Source organism: Acinonyx jubatus, chromosome B1 (genome assembly GCF_027475565.1).
Source record: "Acinonyx jubatus isolate Ajub_Pintada_27869175 chromosome B1, VMU_Ajub_asm_v1.0, whole genome shotgun sequence".
NCBI classification, from domain to species: Eukaryota; Metazoa; Chordata; class Mammalia; order Carnivora; family Felidae; genus Acinonyx; species Acinonyx jubatus.
Window position 1 is genome coordinate 97619319 of NC_069382.1, and position 25540 is coordinate 97644858.

General features: G+C 37.0%; 1 protein-coding gene across 2 annotated transcripts in view; it reads left to right on the forward strand.

Moving 5' to 3' along the window:
- The first annotated feature begins 3710 nt into the window (after positions 1-3710).
- ANKRD50 (ankyrin repeat domain containing 50) overlaps positions 3711-25540 on the forward strand; it is a 32338-nt gene continuing 10508 nt past the window's right edge. Inside the window, exons 1-2 of one of the 2 annotated variants that reach the window (XM_027064096.2) lie at positions 3711-3849; positions 5362-6308. In XM_027064096.2, coding sequence (XP_026919897.1) covers positions 5797-6308 — 512 coding nt within the window. In that variant the 5' untranslated portion in view covers positions 3711-3849; positions 5362-5796. Of the gene's footprint in view, positions 3850-5361; positions 6309-24213; positions 24366-25540 lie in introns of those variants that run through there. The other variant, XM_027064100.2, reaches the window with a different exon arrangement.

Sequence of the window (25540 nt, forward strand, 5' to 3'; positions counted from 1 at the left end):
AAACTAAAGGTAAGGTATAGCTGAAATATGTGAAATAGAGACTGAGTTACTCTGTAGTACGGCATATAGCAAATAAGCTCAATGTTTGGGGCAGTAAACAGAGTTCTTTAAATTTGTGGCATTGTCTGAAGATCGCCAGCGATGTTTATTTAAAGAATTACTTTGTCAACAAACCTGAATGACCTACATTAGTTAAACTAGAGGACTAAAACTAATCCTTTGAATATTCATAGCATTTCATTTAAAATCATCATAACTCTAAAATTAAAATATTAGACTTTTGCAACTTCTAGATACTGTTAATTATTGAAAACAAAAGTTGCAAATAGGATGTTGAAATATACTTCTACCAATCAAAGAAGGAACCGAAGAGCACAGAGGTGTCTGGGTGGCTCAGTCAGTGAAGCATCCGACTTCTGGCTCAGGTCATGATCTCACAGTTCTTGGAGATCTCCAAGTCCCATATCGGGCTCTGTACTGACAGCTCAGAGCCTGGAGTCTGCTTCAGATTCTGTGTCTCCCTCTCTCTGCCCCTCCCCTGCTCTGGCTCTGTCTCTCAAAAATGAGTAAATGTTAAAAAAAAAAAAAAAAAGAGAGAGAGAGAGAGAGAGAGAGAGAGAGAGAGAGATTACAGATATTATCAAAGACCCAGTTTCCAAATTTATAATTGTGCTTTGGAACACCTCAATCAACTTGTGAGGAGAATATTTTCATAGACCTTCTGTTTTTGACTGAATAAAATTCTATTTTGTATCCAGTGGATCAAAACTGAGAAGACCTTGGGGCACCCCGGGGGCTCAGTCAGGTAAGTATCCCACTCTTGATTTGGGCCCAGGTCGTGATCTCTCAGTTCATGAGATTGAGCCAGAATTGGGCTCCACGCTGATAGCACAGAGACTGCTTGGGATTCTCTCTCTCCCTCTCTCTCTGCCCCTCCCCCGGGCACGTGTGCACACTCTCTCTCTCTCTCTCAAAACAAGTAAATCAAAATAAATAAATCAAAAATTGAGAAGACCTATAATTTTGCAGTATCTAAATTTAGTTGAAACTATCAAAATAAACATAAAGAGAATGTACATGATGAGCTTTGTCTTGTAAAAATGTTTCTTGAATGATGTTACTTTGAGTGAGGTTAAAAAGAGAACACACCTGTGAAAAGATTTGGGTTGAAAACTTTGTACATTTCAACATAAAGATTTTTAAATTGAGAATATATTTTATTTATTAGAGTTTGCTTTAAACTTACTAGGTACCTCAGCACTTACAGAGAAAATTAAAAAAAAAAAGTCATTGGGGTGCCTGGGTAGCTCAGTTGGTTAAGTGTCCAACACTTGCTTTTGGTTCAGGTCATGATCTCTCAGTTTGTGAGATCAAGCTCCAGGTCAGCCTCTGCACTGACAAATCCCAAATCCTGCTTGGGATTCTCTGACACATATTAGATATATACATGTACACATGTCTAACATATGTCTAAATACATGTCTAATATACATGCATATGTGTTTTTTTCCCAAAAAAATGGAGATTTCAGGATTTTGGTGAGAGAGATTTGAAGGCAGAAATACGGTCTAGAGGAGGTGGAAGAAACAGAAAACATCATTGCTTCATACCAAAAATTGGGGAGATAAATGGATATTCTGAAAAGAAAGGAAGGCTAAAGTAAACCCAAGTTTCCTTTGCCCTTCAACAACACCCCCAGACTTTAAGAAACTGTGTTCATCCTGCCACAATTGTGTATAACCTACCACTAAGCACAGCATAATGCCAGGTACATTGGAATGCTATAAATAAGTAATTGTCAGAATGAAAGAACAGACAGGCTTCACATGTAGGGAACCTTGCTAAGTGCTGGGAATGCAAGGCTGTGTAGGGCAAAGACCCTGCTCTTCAGGAATTTTTCTATTATGAAAAGCCAAAAGCCATAAAAGTGGAATGTGAAATAAACTTTAAAGCAAAAAAATTCTAAATGAGTCTGAAGGTTAATTAAAGCTCAGTTATCGCTGATGCTATTTCAACCAGCATTCTGAGATGGTTAGTTATCATTAAAAAAATAAGCCCACTAAACTAAGTTTCTGTAACTTCTCTATTGGGCAGAAATTATTTTAATTATTGTATTAGCAAATAGCTTAATGGAAATGATAGTTTAATGTACATACTTATTTAAATTTTTTCTCTAAACATATAATATTACAGCCATGAAATGTCATTGAAGGAGTCAATGACTATAAAGCTGCATGGCAAAAAAGCTAAGTGGTAATTAAAATTGCTTAAGCAAATGTAAATCAAACTTGTAGTTTTTTAAAAAAATCAATTTTCATCTCTCTAATTCTGGAGAATTTATATCTTCTGCCTTTTTTGCTTGTGTTTTGGAAAAGAATCTCAGAAGTCACAAAAGAATGAATTAAATGTTAAGATAAACAAGCTTCAAATGCCATGGATAGGCTAGTAATAAACAGAACGGAAGGGTAAGCACAAGTACAATCTATTTGGTTATACGCTTTTCTAGTTAAGTGGGATAGCTGTACTTGGCAATTCCAGAAAAACCAGATGGGAGGCTGGTTTAACATTTAGGAAATAAACATTGAAATTAATGGAGAACGGGAGATGGAGAACTCATGGCTTTAGCATAAATAATAAAATAATAAAGATAGCACATTTTCTACTCTGTCAGATGACAGTACATTTACCTTCCCAGCAGAAACCTGGAATCTAAATAACCCAGGTCCAAGTGAGTGCAAACAACTGGCCTGTCTTGTTTAACAGTAACTGCCTGTAGTCAGGCCCTCTAGGACAGTTTATCTGATTCTACAGTCTGACCTCGACCATGGACTCTTTCCCTTAGAGTGGCCTCTGCGGGTCATCCAAGTGTCCAGAAGGACAGGAGCCTGAGACCGATTCATGACTGCTTTCAACCTCCACCTGGTGGAGGCCACGTCCTTTTCATGAGGCCGATGGGAATGTCGCGCTACAGCCCCACTATTTTTTATTCTTACAATATTCTTCCCAGTCCTTTCCTTGCTTCTCTCAGTCTCAGGCTGAGAAAGTAAAAGCATCACCGGAATTTAATGGATTGAAAGGGAACCCAGACGACTGAAGAATAGGACGGGTCTGGAGTGGTCTTTGGAACAAGGGGGTTAAGAAGGCGGCAAGGGGCAACTCTCCCAGCCCAACTGCCCTTCGTAGGAGCGGATATGGCCCCCAAAGCCAGCGAGTCCTCGGCCTGAAAGACAAAGAAAGGCTCGGGGCCGAGTGGTGACGGGGTGGGTGGGGGCAGCGACTCGCGTGAGCTCGGGGACGTGAGAACGCAGCCCCCGCCCCTTTCTCCTCCCCCCACAAAGGCGGGGCCCGAAAGCCACCCCCAGAAAGGTTCCCCCGCGAGGCGGGCAGCGGGTCCAGGCGCCCGCACACGCCCAGGCACCGGCGGCGACGGGCCGGCGCGCAGGGGGAGGGGAGGAGTAAGGGGAGGAGCCGGCGGGCGAAGAAAGGCCGAGCGGTCGGGTGGGGGCGGGGCCTGGGCTGGAGGGCGGGGCCACGGAGTGGGGCGGGGCGGAGCCGGCCGAGTCCCGGGCTGCCTGAGACAGTCACTGCCCTGACGGCGGCGGCGGCGGCGGTTGGCTGGTGGGGGTTGGGAGGAGCACGACCGAGGCTGCTGGGGCAGCTGGAACTGGCAGTTGCCGGGGGCCAACAGGAGGATCCGGAGCTGAGAGCGTGCCCCAGGCCGGGAGGAGGAGGAGGCTGCAGTTGGAGTCCCGAGAGCGCTGGCGGCCGCGGATTCTCAGAGGAGCAAGTGTCTGAGGCTTAGAGTCCGCAGCGGCGGCGGCGGCGGCCACGGCGGCGGCTGGGGCCGAGGTAACCGAGGGGCGGCATCGGCGGTAGAAGCGAGGCCCCTTCTCAGGTCGGAAGCTCGGGGGCTGTGGCTGGGCTCGAGGCTGACTCACCCACCCACCCTTTGCAGTCTCCGTCCCCTTCGTTCCGCCGTGGGTCCGGTGGGGGCGGGAACGGCGCGAGGGGTGGGGGCGCAGAACTGGGCGCCTACTGGAAGGCGACCCCTCATCTGGGATTGGCAAGGGCGTCGGGCACCCCCTCCCCCTCCAAAAGACACACCCCAAAATCTCGGGGCGGGGCGGGGTGTTGGGGCGTTCCCAGCCTTCTGGAAGGGAAGACCTCGGTGTGGAGGCTGCACCTCCGTCCGTGGCCTCTCCGAGGTGGCCCCCCTGTGGCTCCTTGAGGCTGCTCAAACCGAAGGTGGTTCCCGTCTCTGGGAATCCCGGAGTTCCTTTTGTCTATCAGCTGAAACTAGAGGCCGGAACTGTAGGCAAACACCCACCAGCCCTGAAGCATTCTACTGCTTATCCCTTTTCTGTCTCGGAAGGAATTCTCCCCGGCAGCCTTTTCTCCGGCCACAGTAGTAGATTCCATTCCTCACCCCCATCCGAAACATTTATCTTTGGCGCAGAGGAAGGAAGGATTCACGTTGTACTTGTATTTGGCTTTATCATTCGTGTTAAGATTATTCCCATCCTCCCCCTCTATTTTTTTTTAATCCATTCCCATCCAGCCGCAACCATAGTAATCATCCCCTAGATTTTGCATACTATCAACAAAGAAGTGTGACTAGTCGAGTAAACAGAGTCCTTGACTGGCTGGACTGTGCAATTTAATAGAGCTTCCTTTAACTGGCGCTGTTCTACCAAGCTTGTCGGAAAGACCTTTTTGGCTAGAGTTAAGGATGTTACTGTGTGTGCATAAAGCCTTTTTAAAAAATCCAGGGTAACTGGATTAAAATGTAGCTGCTTGAGAAGCATAACCATAGAGAAAGTAAAATACAGAAAGGAAAGTGGAATTATGATTCTGGGGGTAATTGTCCAACTTTTTTAAAGTGCCAAAGATGAAGTATATGGATTTTCTTAAAGTATATGGGTTTTTGAGATTATTTTAACTGGGAAATTATATCCTTTTGTAAGCTTTTAAGTAAGTAAGCTCTTAACATATAATATTATGCACTAAGATATTTTTGTTTTATTTTAGTTACTTGTAGAAATTGTTGATTTCCCAGATATCTTAAAGCTAGGAATCTGTGAACAGGTTCATTAAGAATCAACGCTCCAACAAAATGGCATTTTATCAATACTTTGGATTAAGGATGTGTTAACAGTGGCCTGTCCTTTCTGCCACATAAAAGACCCTAATCTAAAACAGTTCCCTCCCTGGCAGTTGCCCAGATGCCTGAAAATGGCAAGGTCTAGTACTTTGAGTGACTATCCTTCAACAAGAAATACAGAGCTACCTATCAACTGTATACGTGGGATCGCTTTGATGGCATTTACTGTAATGGACATCTTTTCTGCATCTAATTTTCAGATACAGAATTAACACTTGGAATCTGGAGAAGCATTTTGTACACATTGAAAGATTGGGCATTATCTTTAGTTTTCCAGATGTATTGTCTCATCTGCACACTTGAAACATCCACAGTCACATAAACTCCAGATATAACCATGGAGTTATGTGACCCATCAAGATTTAGGAAAAGTATTGCCACGCTTTGGAACCAGGCAATTTTCCACCAGTTCAACAATTAAACTAATATATTTTCTGCTGATAATCAAGAGTAAAGAGCTAAATAAAGTCATGCACATTCGATTGGCAAATGGCATCTCTGGCTGTTGAGTTTTACTGTAACTGGTTACTGTATCATTCAGAGTCAACTTAATATGCAAGTTATGTCCTAATGGATGTAAAGACCTGTGTTGACGTATCCAGGATCTAGCAAATGTTGAAGATAAGAAACCTATTATGACTAATCCTTGGGAAGAGAAAGTCTGCAAAATGGCTCAAACGAGTTTACTGCAGGGGAAGCAGTTTTACTGTAGGGAGTGGGTTTTCCACAAGCTTCAGCATTGCCTCCAGGAGAAAACTAACTGCTGCAATAGTGCTGTCAACACACCATCCCTTGTAATGAATTCTGGGAATAATGCTAGTGTTGTCTCTGGAAAAGGAGCTGCCTGGGGTGTGTTGTTGGTAGGAGGGCCTGGCAGTGGCAAGACAGCCCTATGTACTGAGCTGTTGTGGCCAAGTTCACCTACGAGCTTGCAGAGAGGTTTACATCGCCAGGCTTTGGCCTTTCATTTCTGCAAAGCCCAGGACTCTGATACTTTGTGTGTTGGAGGGTTTATTAGAGGTCTAGTTGCCCAGATCTGCCGCAGTGGACTACTCCAAGGATATGAGGATAAGCTAAGGGATCCAGCAGTCCAAAGCCTGTTACAGCCTGGAGAATGTGAAAGGAACCCAGCTGAAGCATTTAAAAGGTAACAATAAGAATGCCATGATTCTGGTTTCTAAGCAAAAATTAACGTGTTTTCTAGGTTTTTTGTTTGTTTGTTTTAGTTTTTTGTCTGTTTAAATTTTGTGGGGTACCTGTACTACTGTGCATTTGGGGATAATCTGTAGTTGTAAATACACGTGTTACTTTGAGTATCGAAAACAAAATTTAAGCTTTGAATGTTGCACAGGATATGAATTAAAAGTATGTCTTTTCTTTTACTTTTTCAATAACAGAATATGAAACAGAAACTTAATTTTTATTTCAAACTTAGGACAATTGCTTATTTACTTATTTATTTTTCTAGTATTATCTATAATTGGTAAGGGATATTTCTTATGGTAGAAAAAACCATTTAGCTGCTTGGAAAATGGGCTGCATTTTCAGGGAAGGCATATTATAAATGGTGCTGAATTTAGAGGAACTCTCAGCGTTGAATCTAATCTTTTTTGCTTATAGTAGTCTTTCTTCACGTTATTTTTGAAAGAGATCATTGGCCATTGAGAATCTGAAGAAAATCTATGTTTGGGATTTATTCCCCTATCGAGTAAACAAAAAGTTAAGTAGTACTTTTAAATATGTGATATTTATAAAATAATGAAAATCTGGCATAATTTTACTACTTTTAGTGAGTGATATGAAAAACAACTTTTTTTCTAACCTCAATTAAGCATTTTTCCTTTGGTAAATGGAGTGGTCTAGGAGGGGAGTAAGTTGCTTTTCAGAGTTGTTGCAGATTCAAAGTGTATTCAAGAAGACATGATGCCTTGAAAATAATTTTTTGCCTTTCAACCCTCTGCTTGTTAAAAGAAGCAGGCAGATTGTTATTTTTGTGCTTGCTATTGACTCACTGCTGCTTGAATTACTCATTTTGTGTATACTTTTATTTCTACACAGTAAGTAGCTCTTAGCAGGTGGAAGTTTGTTCCCCAAAGATGTAGGTGTACTGTGCGATGGAAGTTAGCATACGTGTGTGTATATGTGGCTGTATGTGTCTGTCTCTCTGTGTGTCTCTAGGAGTCTTTTGAGTAGGATTTGAATTGCTGTGAAATGAGTGATATTTGTTTTTATGATGTCTTCAGATTTAATGGTATGAAAACGTAAGTTTTAAGTGGTGTTGAAAATATTAACAATAATAGCAAACGCTATGTGTCAGTGTTCTAAAAGATTTACAAATATTAACTTATTTCATTTTCATCGCAATCCTATGAGGTAGGTACTGTTATTGTTCCCATTTCATGGATGAGGAAACTGAGACACAGAAAGCTTTGTAACTTGTCCAAGGTTACAGTCTTGTATGTGGCAGGCAGAGCTGGGATTGGAAGAATGTGTGCATGTATACAGGTTTGTAATCATAGAAATTCTTTGAAGGACTAGAGGGGGAGAGTAGATTAGAATTTGTGGAGGACAGGGGGGTGTGTCACAGTTGTGATTTGAGTGGAGTTTTCAGATTGCCCATATAAGTGACAGAGTAGTAGTCTGGAATGATCTTTATGGATAGTGGTATGGAATTCAAACGTGGGAGGGGTATATTAAAGTCAGCCAAAGAGAAATAAATAAAAACATTAAAAAAAAAAGTCAGCCAAAGAGATGCGTCTTTGAGAGGTGTGCTATTCTTGCAGATTTTTTAATGTTTAAGTGCAGTCCAGTAAAATTCAGGGCAAATCTCTTATCTTTTGCTCTTAGCCACCAACATCAGGGTTAAAACTATTCAATCATTTTTAAATAAGAAGGAAATCCGTTAGGTGATAACTGGTGCACAAATAGGAGATACTGGCTTCAGTGGACAGTTTTAAATATGGAATGTGTTTATTCAATAACGTAGTCTTCAATATGTAAAACTTTACCTTTTAAGAGACTTAAAAGTCTCTGGGCATAAGCGGCTCTTTTCCTATTGACTTCCTACTTTTTCTGAAGATACTGTCACTAGTTGAAGAGCTGAATTTTCATTTCTTATAATTTCATTTCTTAGAAGTTACTTGGATTTAACACCTTAGAAAATCAGTTTCAAAGAGCTTAGCTAACTACGTTAAACTTAGTCCGACTAAATTGGGTAATTATACATTTTATTTTATTGAAATTTATATGTAAATTTCTAATGCCTTTAAATATTTAAATCCATGTCTAATTGTACATTTTTGCTATATTCTGATCTTGAGCAGACCTTTCTGTATGGTATCATAGGTTTTCCTGAAAAAGGTCTGTCTACTGAGATGGTCCTGTTTTGTTTTTTTTTTTCCTGTGTAAATTTTAGTTATCAAATAATTGAAGAGAAATGAGAAGCAATTAGAGCTATATGTGAAAACCACACCGGTGCTGATTTTCTGATTGACAGAAAGAGCTAACCACTTTGTATTCCCAGGCTGTACTTTGGTAGAGGAAGCACAGCCTTTCTTTTTGGACCATTTTGGTGATCTTAATCTCCTTCTGGATCTTTCAAAAGCCTGGGTTACTTTCTTTCTTCATCATTAAAGTAGTTAATCATTAAATAAATTAGGTAACTCTGATACTGTAACAACTGTTTCTGATAATTCATAGAGTACATTTCCTCTAAGACTCTGAAGCTTTCATATAACCATAGTCAAATGCAAGTATGAGAATACAATACAGTTAAAGAGAAATATTTTTGCATCGTCGATGGCATTAGATAATCTAAGCCTTTACTTTTGGATAGCCAAGATTTTATTGTAGGTTCTATTACAGTAGGTTCTATTTGTGATTGATTTTTGTTAAATAAGGCCTTAGAGAATTTTAATAGGAATCTATTTTGTGTAGGCAGGGAGAAATGTAATTCAACAGGTAGATAATCATTGCTTTCAAGAAGTTATAATTTTTTGAGAGAGACAGAGATCAAAGTGATATGATGGGAGATGAAATATAAACAAAGAGAAGTAAAATCTTTTTTTGCTTTTGAAAAAAAATTCAAAACCCACTTTATTACTTTTTTAACATCTGTCTAACACTTGATAATATTAATGGTTTCATATATTCATTTGTAAAACAATTTAATAGTAATAGAAAATTGATAAAGAGAAATCTTAGTTCTTGACAGATGAACAAAGTTGGGGAAATTGCAGAGAAGTGATTCCGTAATGAATGCATTTTATAAACGTTTCTTCAGTTTTACTTCCTAATTATTTACCTAGTTTTTATGTTTAATGATACTAGATAGAATACGTAGTGCCACAAAAAAACTTCTTACATGAAATCATATACTTACGTGGTAACTTGTTAATTGCTGGTGTATTGAAATCACTTTTTCTCTGTGATAAGAAAAATGAGAGGAATGTCATTTTAATCTAGTTAAATGCTGCTACTTTCTTTCCCCTCTGACATGATATCACAATTCTTAGACATAGTAGTCACAAAATTTATTCTGACTTTCATTAATTCTTACAGCAAATATTTGAGAGCCTTTTGTGTTTTAAACACAGTTGAGCTGGAGATATTTATTGAGAACCTTCTGTGTGTTCAGTTCAGTTGTAGATAAATCAGTGAGTTGAACAGACAAAATACCCTGCCTTCATGGAGCTTAAATTCTTATTATAATATTTATCTTATTTCTATAAAGAGAAATAATATTTGGGATAAATGCCTGTTACAGTGTTCATGCAACACATAAATGTTTTAAGACTAGTGTAAGGAATTATATGATCTGCTAAAGGGAATGATGAATGAAGACCTATTAATTTCTTTTTTTCCCTTTTCCATTTTTCTATCTTGATTAGTTAAAGTGCAAAGCTGTTGTTACTGTTTAGATTTTTTTTTTCTCATTTCTGTTGGTGGAACTAAGATGGTCTAATTGATGACAATTAACATTTTTACCTGAAAACCAAAGTCTGATTTCTTTCCTTCTGCCTTTCCCTTCACACTCTTATTGCAAAACTTTGTATATTTTGTGTATTTTCTAGAGTTTGTGTTAGAGTTTCCTGGTAGTCATATAAATGTAAGCCAAATCCCAGTTATTTTTGACAGAAGTATGAAGGCATCTAAGTTTAGGGAAAGTGAGAAGGAGTGGAGTAGTTTCAGATCTTGTGACTGGTTTAGAAGCACAACTGAACATGATTATTTCATTCAACTAGAAACTCCTTTCTGAATCTTACTATCATCATAGTTATTGCACCCATGGATCTTCTTGGAGATTTAAATGGATGTGGAACTGGGAAATAAAAATTTTTGCTTCTGGTAGACACTATTCTCTAATTTTTATTTCTAGTTAAAAATCTGCCAGACCAGGTTATTAGTTTTCTATGTGTGATGTCAATTTTCCAGATTTGAGTAAAAAGATTTTGTTCTTTGTAATGTGTAAGTGGAACAAAATTGTGATGAAGAATTAGGTAACTGACTCTAAACTTTGAGAGTTTAGCCAAAAAAAAGTTGTGTTGGTAGTGAAAGGCTTGTTAAGTGAGAGTAGCTTGTTAAGAAAAGAATCGAATCGGAAACTGGAAGACCAAACTGACATTTGTGTTTTATGTCAAATAGGAACCCTCAAGTGGTTGAATCTTCTTTCTGATTTTTTTATTTCCTTCTCTTTGAACATTTATAGTTTTTCAGTTGTATCTCTTTAGATTTTTAGCTTCTTTAGTTATTTATGCATATATCTTCTGTTATCTCTTCTATTAGGCATATGCTCTTCATGACGTTATTCATGACTGATTAATTTTTTATATTTACCATAGTGCTTTGAACAGCACTTTGCATGTAGTAAGTGCTAAATGATTATCATTTGAATGAGGGAATAAAGCTACTTACCTATCTAGAATATGTTTGAACCTAATTGAAGGATAGCTGAAGCTCTTGCATAAGGAAGGGAATTGAAATGTTATATCGTTTAGGTCAGTTTTCAGTGTAGACCAGACTGGTATAGTGATTATTAATTTATTAACCTGCCATGTGTACTCTTTAGCATGTATGAATATGGCATTGGTCCAGATAGTTTTAAGTGGCCAGATGTCTATCTTCTGTCTCAACTGGCTGCAAGTATTTTTGGCTTACTCAACAAAAGGACTAAGAACAGAATGAGATTGGAACGTGTGCTTCCTTTTTACCCTCCTTTGTGGGGTATTTTCAAGGCAAAATATTCCCTTTCCATCGTCTGTCTGGTATAACTAGTACTATTTAAGATAGCCATCATTATCCATTCTTCAATATTACCAGATTAAAAGATCTTGTAAAGTGTCTTTGCAGTTCACATTTTAAATGAAATAAATGAATTAATGTAATTTTCAAAATCAAAATTCTACATTTCTTTTAGTCTAACATAGTCATTTTTCACCAAATTGTTGTTTCCAACTTTTGACCATGTTATTTTTACTTTAAGATGGACTGCCATTCATTCAGGACCTCCCACTTTCCCTTCCTAAAACCTTTTGTTTCTACCCTTGATGGGTTCTTTTTTATGCTTCATATCTAAGTGCTGCTTCCTTTGGTTCCTGTTGCTCCTCCATAAAATTTGCTGAACCGTTCCTCAACCTTTAATCACTTATGCTATAATGGCATAACATATTCCTCCATATTTATGTTATTTAATTTCAGTCACATTTTTAGTTCTGCTTGGCCATTCTTCCATTTACTTCTTAGTAACTCTGTGTTTTGTTTTGTTTTGTTTTGTTTTGTTTTGTTTTGTTTTAGACCAGAGAGAGTAAAGTTATTCCCTACAGGTTGAATACTTTTACCCAATTCAGGAAATTTCATACACACATCCAGATTTCTGGTTTTTCTCAGAAAAAAAGTGGAAATTTTGACAAAATTAGGTTCTCATTCTCTTGAATCAGTAATCTCGTGGAGCCATGTTAGCTGCTGTCTTCAGCTGGGGCCTACATGCCCTAATTTGATTCATCCCCCCAACTCTTATTCTATTCCACGACCACTTTACCTGTTCATATGTGCCAGCCTAGCTGCTACTGGCATTTTCAAACACAAACGTGTTTCCTAGTACTCTGACAAAAAGTGTATTTTTTTTTATTTCCTACCAGATCTTCATATCTCTAATTTGTGTACACAAGTCCTACTACTTATGTGTCACCTCATTTCTTAACTTACTGAAGTCTGACTTCTATATGTGTATATTCACAGAAAGATGTTTGTGCAGAGTAGCTTCTGAACTCATTGCTCACTCTATCTTAGCCTTAGATGATACATTCTAGAACTTTTTTCATTATCTGTAATTTCTTCCTTTCAAAATCCTCTATGTTCTTTGGTCTCTCTCCCTCTAGGTACTCTCTTGGTGTTTGTCCATCGAAGCTTACTTAGATCTTCTCTCTTTATACATATTCCTTCAATAATTTTATTTATTTACATGGCTACCAGCGTTCATATCTAGTATGATAGCAATCGAATCTGCACCAACATATCTAATGTGATAGCAATCAAATCTGCGTCAACAGCTTTTATCCTCGCCCTGATCAACATGTATCTTTTCACTGGAGTGTTCTTCACTAACCTTGCTGTGTTTTTCAAATCAGCATCTCTTTCAGCATTTCTATTCATTGGCTCACTCATTTATTTCTGAAACATATTCTGCACCTGCTCTGTGCCAGATAAGTGGTCAGTGTCAGGGCTAAAGTTGTAAGCCAAACAGTTAAGTGGTAGGGGCGAGAGGGAAGTACATTGAACAAATAATCACAAAAATAAATGTAGAAATGCAGGCTTAACAAGTGCCAAGATGGAAGGATACAGGATAAAAGCATATAATCTGAAGCCTGATCATTTTTTGGAAATCTGGGAAAAGTGACTCTTTATCTAAGTTATTTCTTAATTCTTGTTTCCTAGACTCTGCTTAAAAGTGTGATCTTAAGATCAACATTATCAACATTACTTTTGGAGGTTATTAGAAATGCAGAATCTGAGGTCTGTTGAATCTCAGTCTGCGTTTTAGCCCATTTCCTAAGTGAGTGAATCCTGTGCACATTGAAGTTTAAGAAGCACTGCCCTAGGCTTGTTTCTAGAGTTTGCTTTGATTATTTTCTCTTATATTAGTTTATTCTAAAGCATTTAATCCTTTTCTTGGAATGTTTCTTGAATCTTTTACCTAATCTAGAATATTATTTATCTACTCCTAGAAGTAATTTTAGCCTCTCTATCTTCTAATTCCTTTTGTTCATAGTTGGCCAGTTTTACCATAGTAAAACAGTGCTTTCTTTAGGTCCTTCCTCTGAGGACTGTGATAACTTATACAACAAATTCAGATTTCTCTGCCTACCTCTATTGAAAGGTCTGGATAATTTCATTTTGTTCTTTTAAAGTATGTTTCGTGTTTCCAAAACTTGATAAGAACACATAAGTTCATTTATTGTTTCGAGAAACATTTTAAGCATATGAGAGAATGCTAAAGTCTTTAGGAGATATGAGAAGTAAGAATATTCTTATTTTTCTTAGGGTTTAGTAAGAACTTCATATATATAATAAGGATATAGATTTTTTTTTTGTTATTTATGTTACAGGTTTTTTTTTTCAGTTTTTTTTTTTTTTAGCATTTTTGCTGTTTTTTTTAAAAAAATTATGAAATAAGATGGTTTCTATATGGTAAAGTGGTTTGATTTTATGAAGTAAAATAAGTTAATACTTTTCTGCCATTAAAAATATCTTAAAGGGTGCCTGGCTGGCTTAGTTGGTAGAGCATGCAACTCTTGATCTCGAGGTTGTGAGTTCGAGCCCCATGTTGGGCATAGAGCTTACATTAAAAAAATAAAAATATCTTTGGGTGCCTGGGTGGCTCAGTCTGTTAAGCTTCTGACTTCAGCTCAGGTCATGATCTCACGGTCCATGAGTTCGAGCCTCGCATTGGGCTCTGTGCTGACAGCACAGAGCCTGGAACCTGGAGCCTGCTTTGGATTCTCTGTCTCCCTTTCTCTCTCTCCACCGCTTCCCTACTTGCACTCTGTCTGTCTGTCTCTCTCTCAAAAATAAATAAACATTAAAAAAATTAAAAAAAATATATCTTTGAAATATATTCTGATTGGTTGCCTGTTTACCCTACGGTTGTTCTAGTTATCTTTGACCATACTATATATAATTGTCTTAAATTTTAAATCAATTCGTCTTTCATGTTATTCTAATCTCAGAAATATTCTAATGTTATTTTTTTCTACTGTATATGTGTATAGTTAAGTATAATCATTGGTAAAAAGATAAGATTTTAAATGCTCATGTAATTGCTTAATAAAAATAAGTATTAATTAAGAGAACTAATTATACGTTACTTGTGGCTATCTAGAAGAACGATTTGGAGCTTTCCAGAAACTACTGACCTTTTACAGTTATGACTCATGATTTGAATACATGGAAACTGTGGTAGATTGAATTATTTGTTTTTGTTCTTCATCTCTCCGTGTATTCTTGCTCTTTGCCATATGATATTGGAAGTCCTTCTACTAGAGGAGAAGTATACTTCTCTGCCTTTTTCTGTTTGGGTCAACCATGTCATTTGCTTTGGCCGGTGGGATGTCAGTAGACAGGATCCAAACAGAGGCTTAAGATGTGCACAAGTAGTTGGGCTTATCCTCTGTGCTTCTAGCATCACCATGAGAATGACATCCTTGGTTAGCTTCTTGGCTCAAGAAGATGAGAGAGGGGCGCCTGGGTGGCTCAGTCGGTTAAGCGTCTGACTTCGGCTCAGGTCATGATCTCACGGTTCGTGAGTTCAAGCCCCGCGTCGGGCTCTGTGCTGACAGCTCGGAGCCTGGAGCCTGTTTCAGATTCTGTGTCTCCCTCTCTCTCTCTGACCCTCCGCCGTTCATGCTCTGTCTGTCTCTGTCTCAAAAATAAATAAACGTTAACAAAAATTAAAAAAAAAAAAAAGAAGATGAGAGAGATGTGGAACCAATGATATACCACTGTTGTAAAAATTGCTAACAATAAAAAAACTAAGGAAATAATATTTCATATCGAAACCCGTAATTTTCTTCAAAAATTTAGGAATCATCATCGATTCCTCAGTTTCACTCATTCACTACACTCAATCCATTAGCTACTTTTGTTTTATTTCAGTGATAAAAGTACCTTCACTTCTCTGCATCCCCATTGCTGCTACTCCTATTCTTTCTTGCCTAGCTTGCTGCAGTCGCCTCCCAAAATGGTCTTCCTGTTGCTATTATTGTCCCTCTTATCTTTACAAAGTGTTAAAGTATCAGGTCATATTAGTTACCTGCTTAAAACCTGCCAATGGCTTCTGACTACCTTAAGAATAAAATCTAAGCTTTACATGGTCCAGTCTTTGCCTACCCTTTGACCTCAGCTTGTATCACTTTCATCCTTGCTCATTGTTCTGCATCCACATCATTACCCTTATCATGTTTTGAAATAGGTGACATTCCAGCCAGCAGATTGTTATATGGCTACTTGTCTGGTATCATTTAGGTACCAGCCTTAATATTACCTCCTCAGAGAACCTTTCCTTTCCATCAAGTCTTTGAGACATCTCCCCACCCAGTCAGTTTCTTAAATCAGATCCTCCCACTTTGTTTTCTTTATTTCTTAATTTTCAGTGTCTAGCATGATCTGAAGTTATTTTGCTTCATGTGTTTACTTTGACTTTCTGCCTACCTACTGGAATGAGCAGACTACCTACCTGACTTGTTCCCTTTATATCTCCAGAACATAGACTATAGAAGACAGTAACTATTTCTTGAATTGAGGGAATAACTATGTTTTAATTAAAAAACATCATAAATTTGGTCACATTTATAATTTGTGTTGCTCTAACCACATTCTGTTTGAAATAGTACATGTTTTTCTGCAGAGTGATTTATACATATAGATTATATAGTTATTAATGACAGAGATCCATTTGAACCAGTATTTTTTTATTTTGTTTGTTGTTTCTTACAATGCATGCTAAAATTAATTTTTATAAAATGGAAAACTTTTTAGCGGCATCTGATTTATATTCTATGATGTGAATCATGAGGTCACATTTTGCCTATCTTCTATAAATCCGTAGTTTCTTCTGTGTTTCATAGTTTCATTCCTATAAATCTTTCTGAGATTATCATTTAAAATTTATATTCATTAGAAAAGAGAAAAAATGTTTGTAGCTTAAATCTCAGTTATGATGTTTATTAATTGCTACTATAGCGAGAGAAACAACTTGCACACCATAGACTTCACAGGAATTGAAACATAAAAATTAATGACACCAAGTACAAGAAATGGTTGCAGAAAAAGAATTTGAGAAAATGATTGTTCCTATCCCTGAAGTTTATCATTTATACAGGAAAATAAATAAAATAAGAAAACAAATATGCATCTACCTACCTATTTTGCTATATTTACTTTAAATCTAGATTTACTATTTTGTTTTAAAGAAAAAATAAGGGTGCCTGGGTGGCTCAGTTGAGCCTGCCACTCTTGATCTCAGGGTTGTAGGTTCAATTTCTACGTTGGGTGTAGCGATTACTTAAAAATAAAATCTTAGGGGACATTGGGTGGTTCAGTTAAGCATACAACTCTTGATGTCGGCTCAGGTAATGATCTCACAATTTGTGAGATCGAGCCCCGTGTTGGGCTCAGCGCTGACAGAACTGGATCCTGCTTGAGATTCTCTCTCCCTATCTGCCCCTCCCCGTGCACAGACTCCCTCTCTGTCTCAAAATAAATAATTAAACATTAAAAAAAAAAAATCTACATTTGAATCTTCCCTGGTATCCCTTGCTAAATTTGACCTACTCACACCCATAAGATGACCCCTCTTATGGAGGCTGAGTGGCTCATTCAGTTAAGCGTCTACTTCGGCTCAGGTCATGATCTCACAACTCTTGAGTTCAAACCCCATTTTGGGGCTCTGTGCTGACAGCTCAGCCTGGAGCCTACTTCAGGTTTTGTCTCCGGCTCTCTCTGTCCCTCCTCTGCTCACGCGCTGTCTTTCTCTCCCTCTCTCTCTCTCTCAAAAATAAATAAACATTTTAAAAAATTGAAATTTGAACTAATAAAATTTTAAAATAATGTATTAATAAATATTTAATAATAAATTCATTACATATGAACATAAGTAACATTTTAATGACAGAATGAATATTGTCAAAAAAAAAAACAAAAAGAATACACAAAGTTAAAAGAAGAACATTGTTTTACCTTTTTTTCAAATCTTTTTAATATTAGGCTTAATATATTGGATTATCATCTCAGCTTTTGAATGCAGCCTCTGGAAAACTCCACTCTATCCTTGAGAGAGAACTACAATGAAAAAGCAAATCACATCTTAGTTTTATTCTGACTCTGAAATGCTCTAGGGTATAGGACACCCTTAGGGACCCTCACACCACACTTTGAAAACCACTGTTCTATATAAATGGTGTTGTGTTGCTAGCAGTATTCTGTAATGTTTTCCGTGTAACATTTTTTTTTACATTGTTCATGTTGTTACATGTTCTATATGATTCATCTTCACTACTATATAATATATAATTCCAGTCTGTATAATTCACTTGTTGTTGTCATGTTGATACTCATTTAAGATGTATTTAGCATTTTAACTTTTATGAAACAGTATTGCTGGGCTCCTGGGTAGCTCAGTCAGTTGAGCGTCTGACTCTTGATTTCCACTCAGATCGCGATCCCAGAGTCATGGGGTTGAGTTCCAAGATAGTCTCTGTGCTGAGCTCGAAGCTTGCTTAAGATTCTCTTTTTCCCCTGTGCCCCTCCCCTCCCCCCCATTCTCTAAAACAAGCAAACAAAAAACCACAGTGCTGCTAAGAACATTCTTGGATACTCTCTTGGACATATACTAGGAGGAAAGTAGCAAAGGGTAACCCCAAATTGCATAGTTAGAAGTGAAATTTGGAATCATAGGGTATGTATATTCATCTTCAGCTCTGTGAGATAGCACTAAAGCTTTGACATTGTATCAGTTTGTCCTCATAGATGTGTGTAGATCACCAACAGGTGCTGTATTGTCATTGTTCTTTGTGTTTTAGAAAGCGAATGTGAAATGATAACTTACTATTTTAAACATCTTTGATCCTTTGGCACTTGTCATTTTGTCTGAAAATTTTGTTTTAAAATGTAAAGAGTGAGTATTTTTTAGTTATTTCCTTTATGTTTTACCTTTTTTGGGTCTTAATATTTAAAAATGCGTTCTCTACTTGGTTGTTCTACTGGCATTTGTTGAGTGGCATGTGTTTCACTATTAATCTATAATACCACTGTGAGATACACATACATACATATGTATTTCTGAGTTCTTTTACATTGGTCTATTCATTCATTCATTCATTCATTCATTTATCAATTATATATTGATGCTAGGAATGTACCAGATGCCATACTGGTATATGTTAGTAAGTAAAAATGGAAATGTCAAACGTGTTTATTGAGCTTACATTTTGAGGGTTGGAGTACGTGGCTAGTAGAAAATAAAATGTTAATATATAGCATATCTATTGGCAATAAATACTGTATGGAAGATCAAGCTAGAGTAAGGAGGAGAGTAGTGATGTACTGGGTAGGTTGTGGGAGAAGAATTATTATTTTATATAGGGGAGATTAAGATATTGTGAAGGAAGTTTCTGACAAGAATTTCCAGACTGAGGAAGTACTAAGTGAAAAGTCCTGAGGTGGGAGTTGGCTTAATATAATCCAAGAAAAAAACAGGATTTTTTTTTTGGAGAGCCTGTGTGGCTAGAACAGAGTGAACAAAGGAGTATGTGTAGGAGACAGGTAGAGAAACAGGATTCATACAATGTATGCACTTCGAGGCTATTGTAAGCACATTTATTTTTACTTTCAGTAGATTGGAAGACATCAGGTCTTTCAAACAGAGTAGTAACATCATCTGGTTTAACTGTTTACTTTTTGAGAATTGGGTTGAAGGTGGAAACAAGGGAATCAGTACCTGGCCAGTGCAGTAATGGAGGTAAGAGGCAATGGTGCTTGGACTTGGGTAAAGTGGTTGATTATTTTTAAGATTTAGCTGGTAGCACATTGGATGTGAAGTATGAAAAGGAAAAAAAGGATTAAAGGATGATTCTAAAATTTTTGGCCTGAGAAACTGAAAGGATAGGATTGCTCTTTACTGGAAAGAAGAAGACTAAGGTAGGAGCAAGATGAGGATTAGAGGTCTGAAGTTGGAAGGTATGGAGTTGGAAGAGCTTCACTTTAGCCTTACAACATCACACAAATAATACAAGAAGTTAATTTGAGAATGGGGTAGAGGCTACAAAGAAAACAGTCAGATGGAGTCTTTAGAGTAACAGCAGTAAGTGATGATAAAGGCTTCTTAAGACATGGTGATTCGGAAGGTGCCTTTCAGGATTAAACTTTGTGTTGAAACATAAAGGATAAGAAATTTTGCCTGGGGGAATTCTAGTAGGAGGGAGTACCAAATACATCGGCTTCAAAACAAAACAAAACAAAACTGAGAGGAGAGTCACGTGGCTGGAACAAATGGGAGGATTCAGGAATGGATCCTAAGATTTTGACCTAAGAAACTAGGGGATGATGAGATACATTAAATGACATGGGGAAGTCAGGTGGGGAAGAACTTATTTTGGGGGTAAATTGAAAGAGGCTACGTCTTTAAACATACTAAATTTGAGACGCCTATGGGGCATACACACAGAGATAGATAGACAGTTTGGGAGATTTTTACTTTTGAGTTTAGGGTGAGGTCAGGGCTAGAAAAAATATCTCAACATTTTTAAAGCCATAGATTGGCTTCTGACTTATAGTATGACTGAGTAAGGCATGGAAAATAGCACAAAAACAAGAAAGTAAAACAATGAGAGAACTATAAACCAAACCTCAATAAAATGTGGAAGTTAATATCAAATTGAGATGCAGACAAAACGCAGAACATTTATTCTTTAAAATAAGTGTGTACTCTGAATATCAGCAAGAGTATAAAGGCTCTTTTTTTGAACCATGGAGACAGGTTACAGACTTATGCTGGAAGTTCCCCTGGACCCAATTAGGCAGAAAGGAAGAACAAAGAAGGCAGGGAAGAAGGAGTCAAACATTTGGGGGGTAGTCCGGGAGGGGTTTGTGGTGAGAAATCCTGCCTTATATATATCCCCACAGCTTCTGATCTTAATTGGCTGGGGAGAAGTAGAAGCTCAAAGAAATTTTTCATGCTTATAGCTCTGAGTCATAAGGAGAATTCTTACAAGCCTGAACCTTGGATACACTAACTTGCAATTGCTGGTCCAGAGGGAACTTAATCTTATTGAAGAGCTGTCGTAGATATATAAAAATGTATCTCAAGAACAAAAGGAGGAAGGAACACAGGAAACACTCACCAGAAAAATGTTGCCCTGGAACAAAAAGAAATCTGTGGCCAAATATATTGCCTTAAATGAAAATGTAATTAATAAGCAATTGCCTGAGTTAAACAATTGCATGAAGCAGAAATAAAAGTGCTTGGAGAAGAGATGGTGAGACAACAGGAGGAGATGAAACATGCCCAAAATGTATATGAAAGCTTACTCTGTGAAAAGAGATATTTCCAATCACTAGGAGAAAGATAGTTTCATAAATAGTTTTGGGATAACTGTGGAGCCATGTGGGGAAAAAAAATGTTTAGGAACCATAGTTCACATCTTTATGCCAAAATTAATTTGATTTAAAAAATAAAATTAGGGGCGCCTGGGAGGATCAGTTGGTTGAGCGACCAACTTCGGCTCAGGTCACGATCTCGCGGTTTGCAGATTCGAGCCCCACGTCGGGCTCTGTGCTGGCAGCTGGAGCCTAAAACCTGCTTCTGATTCTGTGTCTCCCTCTGTCTCTGCCCCTCCCCTGCGCATGCCGTGTCTCTCTCTGTCTCAGAAATAAATAAACATTAAAATAAATAAATAAGTAAATAAATAATAAAATTAAACGTTCAAAGCTTTTGAAGAAAACATGAGGAAATGTTTTTTAAGCTGAACATTGGGAAGGCCCTTCAAAAATGTGACATAAAACTCAAAAGTCATAAGAGAAAAAAAATTAATTTTGATGTACATAAAAATTAAAAAAAAGAAACTGCATGCCAAAAAAACCTTAAAAAGTCAAAAATAAAAATAACAAATGGTGGAAAATTTAACAACAATGTATTTTCTCTATACTAAAGAGTACCAAGAAAAGAAAAAATTGATAATCTTTTGTAAAATGGGTAAAAGGATATAAAGACACATTTTAAAGAAAAAAAGAAATATGACTCCTAGGCATATGTAAATGTGATAGGCTCATGAGAAACAAATGTAAATTAAAACTATAATGGTGCCATTTTTATGTATCTGTGGAAGAAGTAAATAGGCATTCTTACACAGCTGTTGGGAATGTATATTTATATAATTTTTAAGGAGAGTATTTTGTCAGTTACTACCAAAGTATACACAGATATGCCCTTAACCTAGCAACCGTAATCCTAGTAATATATCTTACGGATATACACATTGCAAAACATTGCAGCTTAACACATTGCAAAATGATATGTATAAGAACAAGGTAGGTTTAAACTGAACTACATCAATAATCACATTAAATGTAAATGGTAAATATCCTAATTAAATGAGTTTGTCTGATAAAAATATGAGATCTAACTATATGTTGGCCACAACAAATATACCTTGTATATAAAGAGACACATAGTTAAATGAAAAAGAATGAGAAAATACATACCATGCTAACCCTGATCAAAAGAGAAGACTTGTATAGCTACATTAATGTCAGGTGATGTGAATTCTGAAGAAAAGAATATTACCAGGATAAAATAGGATCTTTCGTAATGACATAGGGGTCAATTTCTCAAGGATATAACAATCATAATAATTGTTTATTCCTATAATAACAAAGCTTCAACATATCAAAAACTGATAGAATTACAAGAGCACATAGACAAGCCACATTTATGTTCTGATATTTTAACACTCCCCTTTCAATAATGATAGAGCAAATAAACAGCAGATCAGCGAGTACATAGAACAGTTGAAAAACACTATCACCAAATTGACCTAACTGACATTGGTAGAACAGTCTACCCAACAATAGCAGACAGTACACATTCTTTTCAAGTGCCCATAAACCATTTAGTAAGATAGATATATTCTGGGCCACAAAACAAATCTTAATAAATAGAAGGGTACGTAAGTTATACAGAGTATGTTATCTCATCACAGTTGAATTGAATAATGATAACACAATAACATAAAAAAAACTAAGAAATCCCCAGATATTTGAAAGCTGTACAACCCACTTCTAAATAACTTATAATTTAAAGAAGGAATCAAAGGGAAATTATTTTGAAGTAAATGGTATTGGAAATAGTAGGGAATTCATAACATTAAGGGATTATTATTAGAAGGAAAGTGTGAGGGGCACCTGGGTGGCTCAGTCAGTTAAGCATTGGACTTTGGCTCAGGTCATGATTTCATGGTTTGTGAGTTTGATTGAGTCCTGCATTGGGCTCTGTACTGATAGCTCAGAGCCTGGAGCCTGCTTCGGATTCTGTGTCTTCCCCTCTCTTTCTGCCCCTCCCCCATTTGAGCTCACTCTCTCTCTCTGTCAAAAATAAACAAACATTAAACAAAAACTAAAAAAAGAAGAAAAGTGTGAAACAATTATTTTAGTTTCTAAGAAACTAAGGAAAGAAAAACAAACAACCCAGAGTAAGCAAAAGCAATAAAATCATCAATTTCACCCACCAGATTTCCCTCAACTCTGTTATAATATTTGCTGTAAGTATAATCAGTAGACCCTAGTAGATAAGAGTGTAGACTAATGTGACTGACTGCCTTGGTTTGCCCAGGACTGGGGGTGGGGAGTGGGGATGAAGGGCAGCTAGTTTCTAGGACTCCGTGCTTAAAACTTGGAAAGTCCTAGGCAAACCAGGATGAAGGGTCCCTCCTTACATAAGTTCTGGAGTCACAGCTTGGACTTGAATTCCTTTCTTTAACTTTGGATAAATGACTTATCTTCATGTGCCTTGATTTCCTTATCTGGAAATTGGTATTATGATAGTACTCATCTTAAGTTTATGTGAGAATAAAATGAGTTAATTGGTATGTAAAGTACTTAAAGCATATAAAACACTGAATTAAAGTTAGAAGTGGTCCCCCTGCTTCTCCCCTTGCCCCACCGTTTTTTATAAGCAGTGGCCTCCGATCTCACTCTTTTCTTCTACTTACCTGCTTCAGGCTTTCCTTCAAATGTAGCCAGTTATCTTTCTAAACAGAGATATAAATGTATCAATTTCCTGTCTAAAATATTTCAGTTGACTCCTTAGCACCCTTAGGTCATAGCCCAAATTTCATAATAACATTTATAAAACACAGTATTTACTCATTTTCCTAACTCTTCTCTTCCAGACTTTGTTCACAAGTCTTTCTTTTCTTCAAGATAAATGTGCTGTTGCCTAAACTAGATTTTTTTTTTTTTTTTTTTTGTCCTATGTGTTGTCTTTACCCTAGCTCTTTCTGTTGGCTAAGCTTGTTTATTTGGCTTCCCTCCCCCCAACTCCCATCCCTATCAAAAGTAGGTTCTGTGTACTCCCACAGCATTGTGTGTTATTTATCAAGTGGTAGTGATTATATAGTACATTAGTATATTATATACTATAGTATATATATTACTGTAGTACTTGTTTTTCATCAAACTTCTTTGTTCTCATGATAGAGGAAATATGTACAATAAGGTACAATAAATTGTTTTCCCAAATTTAGTATATTCCTGCTGCCAAGATTGCTCTGCTTTCCTTTTATTACAGTTTATTGTAAAATTTTCCCAGTTCCTGGAGAATAACTCTTTCTTCAAAACTTAACTCATCTTGAACACCTAATATTTGAATATTTCTCTGACATTCTCTGCCTTTCCTGTCTACCCGTCTTGAGTTGGTCATTTCTTATCTACCACATTAGTAATTTTACTGCTTTTTATCATAGCACTGAGTATACTGCATTGAAGTTATTTGTTTTCCATTCTAGAGTACAACAATGTCAAGTCTTCATTTAGGATCTACTATGGGCACAGCACTATGCTAAGTCCTGGGGTACATTCATGAGCAAAACTCACATAGTCCTTGTGTCTTGATGCTCACAGTATAAAGGAAGAAATAAAAATTAATGGCATTAAATTAGTAAGTATAACATTGCAAATTTGACACTGCTACAAAAGAGAAATATTTAATACAATGAAAGCATACTATAGGGATTCAACCTTTGGAAAGTGACTCTCAAGCTTACAATTAAAGATTAAGGAGGAGTTAATTACATGAAGAGAGAAAAGAAGCACATTTCTGGCAGAGAAAACTGCTAATGAAAAGGTCCTTGTGTAATTGTATCTAATAAAAGTTATTGAAAGAAGGCTAGTGTGGCTGGAGTAATATTCTAAAAAGGTTGCTTTGGCTGCAGCAGGAACTCTGGGGAAGTGGTTGGAAACATGTAACATACAGAACATACAAGTGATTGTGGCAGTCCAGGTGAGAGAAATGATGTTACAGACTGAGGTGGGTTTGAGAGACATTTATAAAGAAATGTTGGTAGGACGAGGTGATAAAAACGATCGTGGTTGCTATGGGATTGAAAGTTTAAGAAGAGAGTTGTAGAAAGGATTATCTGTAAATTTTTGGTATTCATAACTGTATGGATCATGCCCTTTTCACTATTGTATTTTTCAGTGCCTATTCACCACATGACATGCTCAAGTAAACATTTGAAGAAAATGAATGAGCATTGTTTCAGTTATGAAAAAGTTATATTCAATTGCTCTGTAAATTTTGAGTAGGAAATGCATTGTTCTGTGGAATTAAACCTAGTAATTTGCTCTTTACATTGAAATTTGAACATATATCTAATGGGACCTAGGTTATAGTAATTTATCTTTATACGATCTTTTAAAATAAAATGTATATGTGACAAGCTAGTATAGTCTGCAGTCATTTTGTAAGAGAAATGATGATAAAACATTTCTAAATTCTGTAGGACCCTTGGTATTTTCTTTTTATTAAAGTGATCCCCAAAGTTGTTTTCTTTTTCCTTTGCAACACATTTTAACTTGGTTATAAGCAACTCAAGCTTTTTATTGGTGATTTAAAAAATCAGGAAAGGAGTATTGAAATCTAGTTACCTAAAGTTCCTACTATCCTTCCCCTTAATTATGCTGACTTACTAATACACACATATACACACACACACTCATGCACACCCTTTATTGTGGAAAATTTTGTTACTGAAAATGTGAACTATTTGGGACTAGTATTCTTAAAGTAAGGAACTGAAACTTACACAATATTTTTATTCTAAAACCTAAATT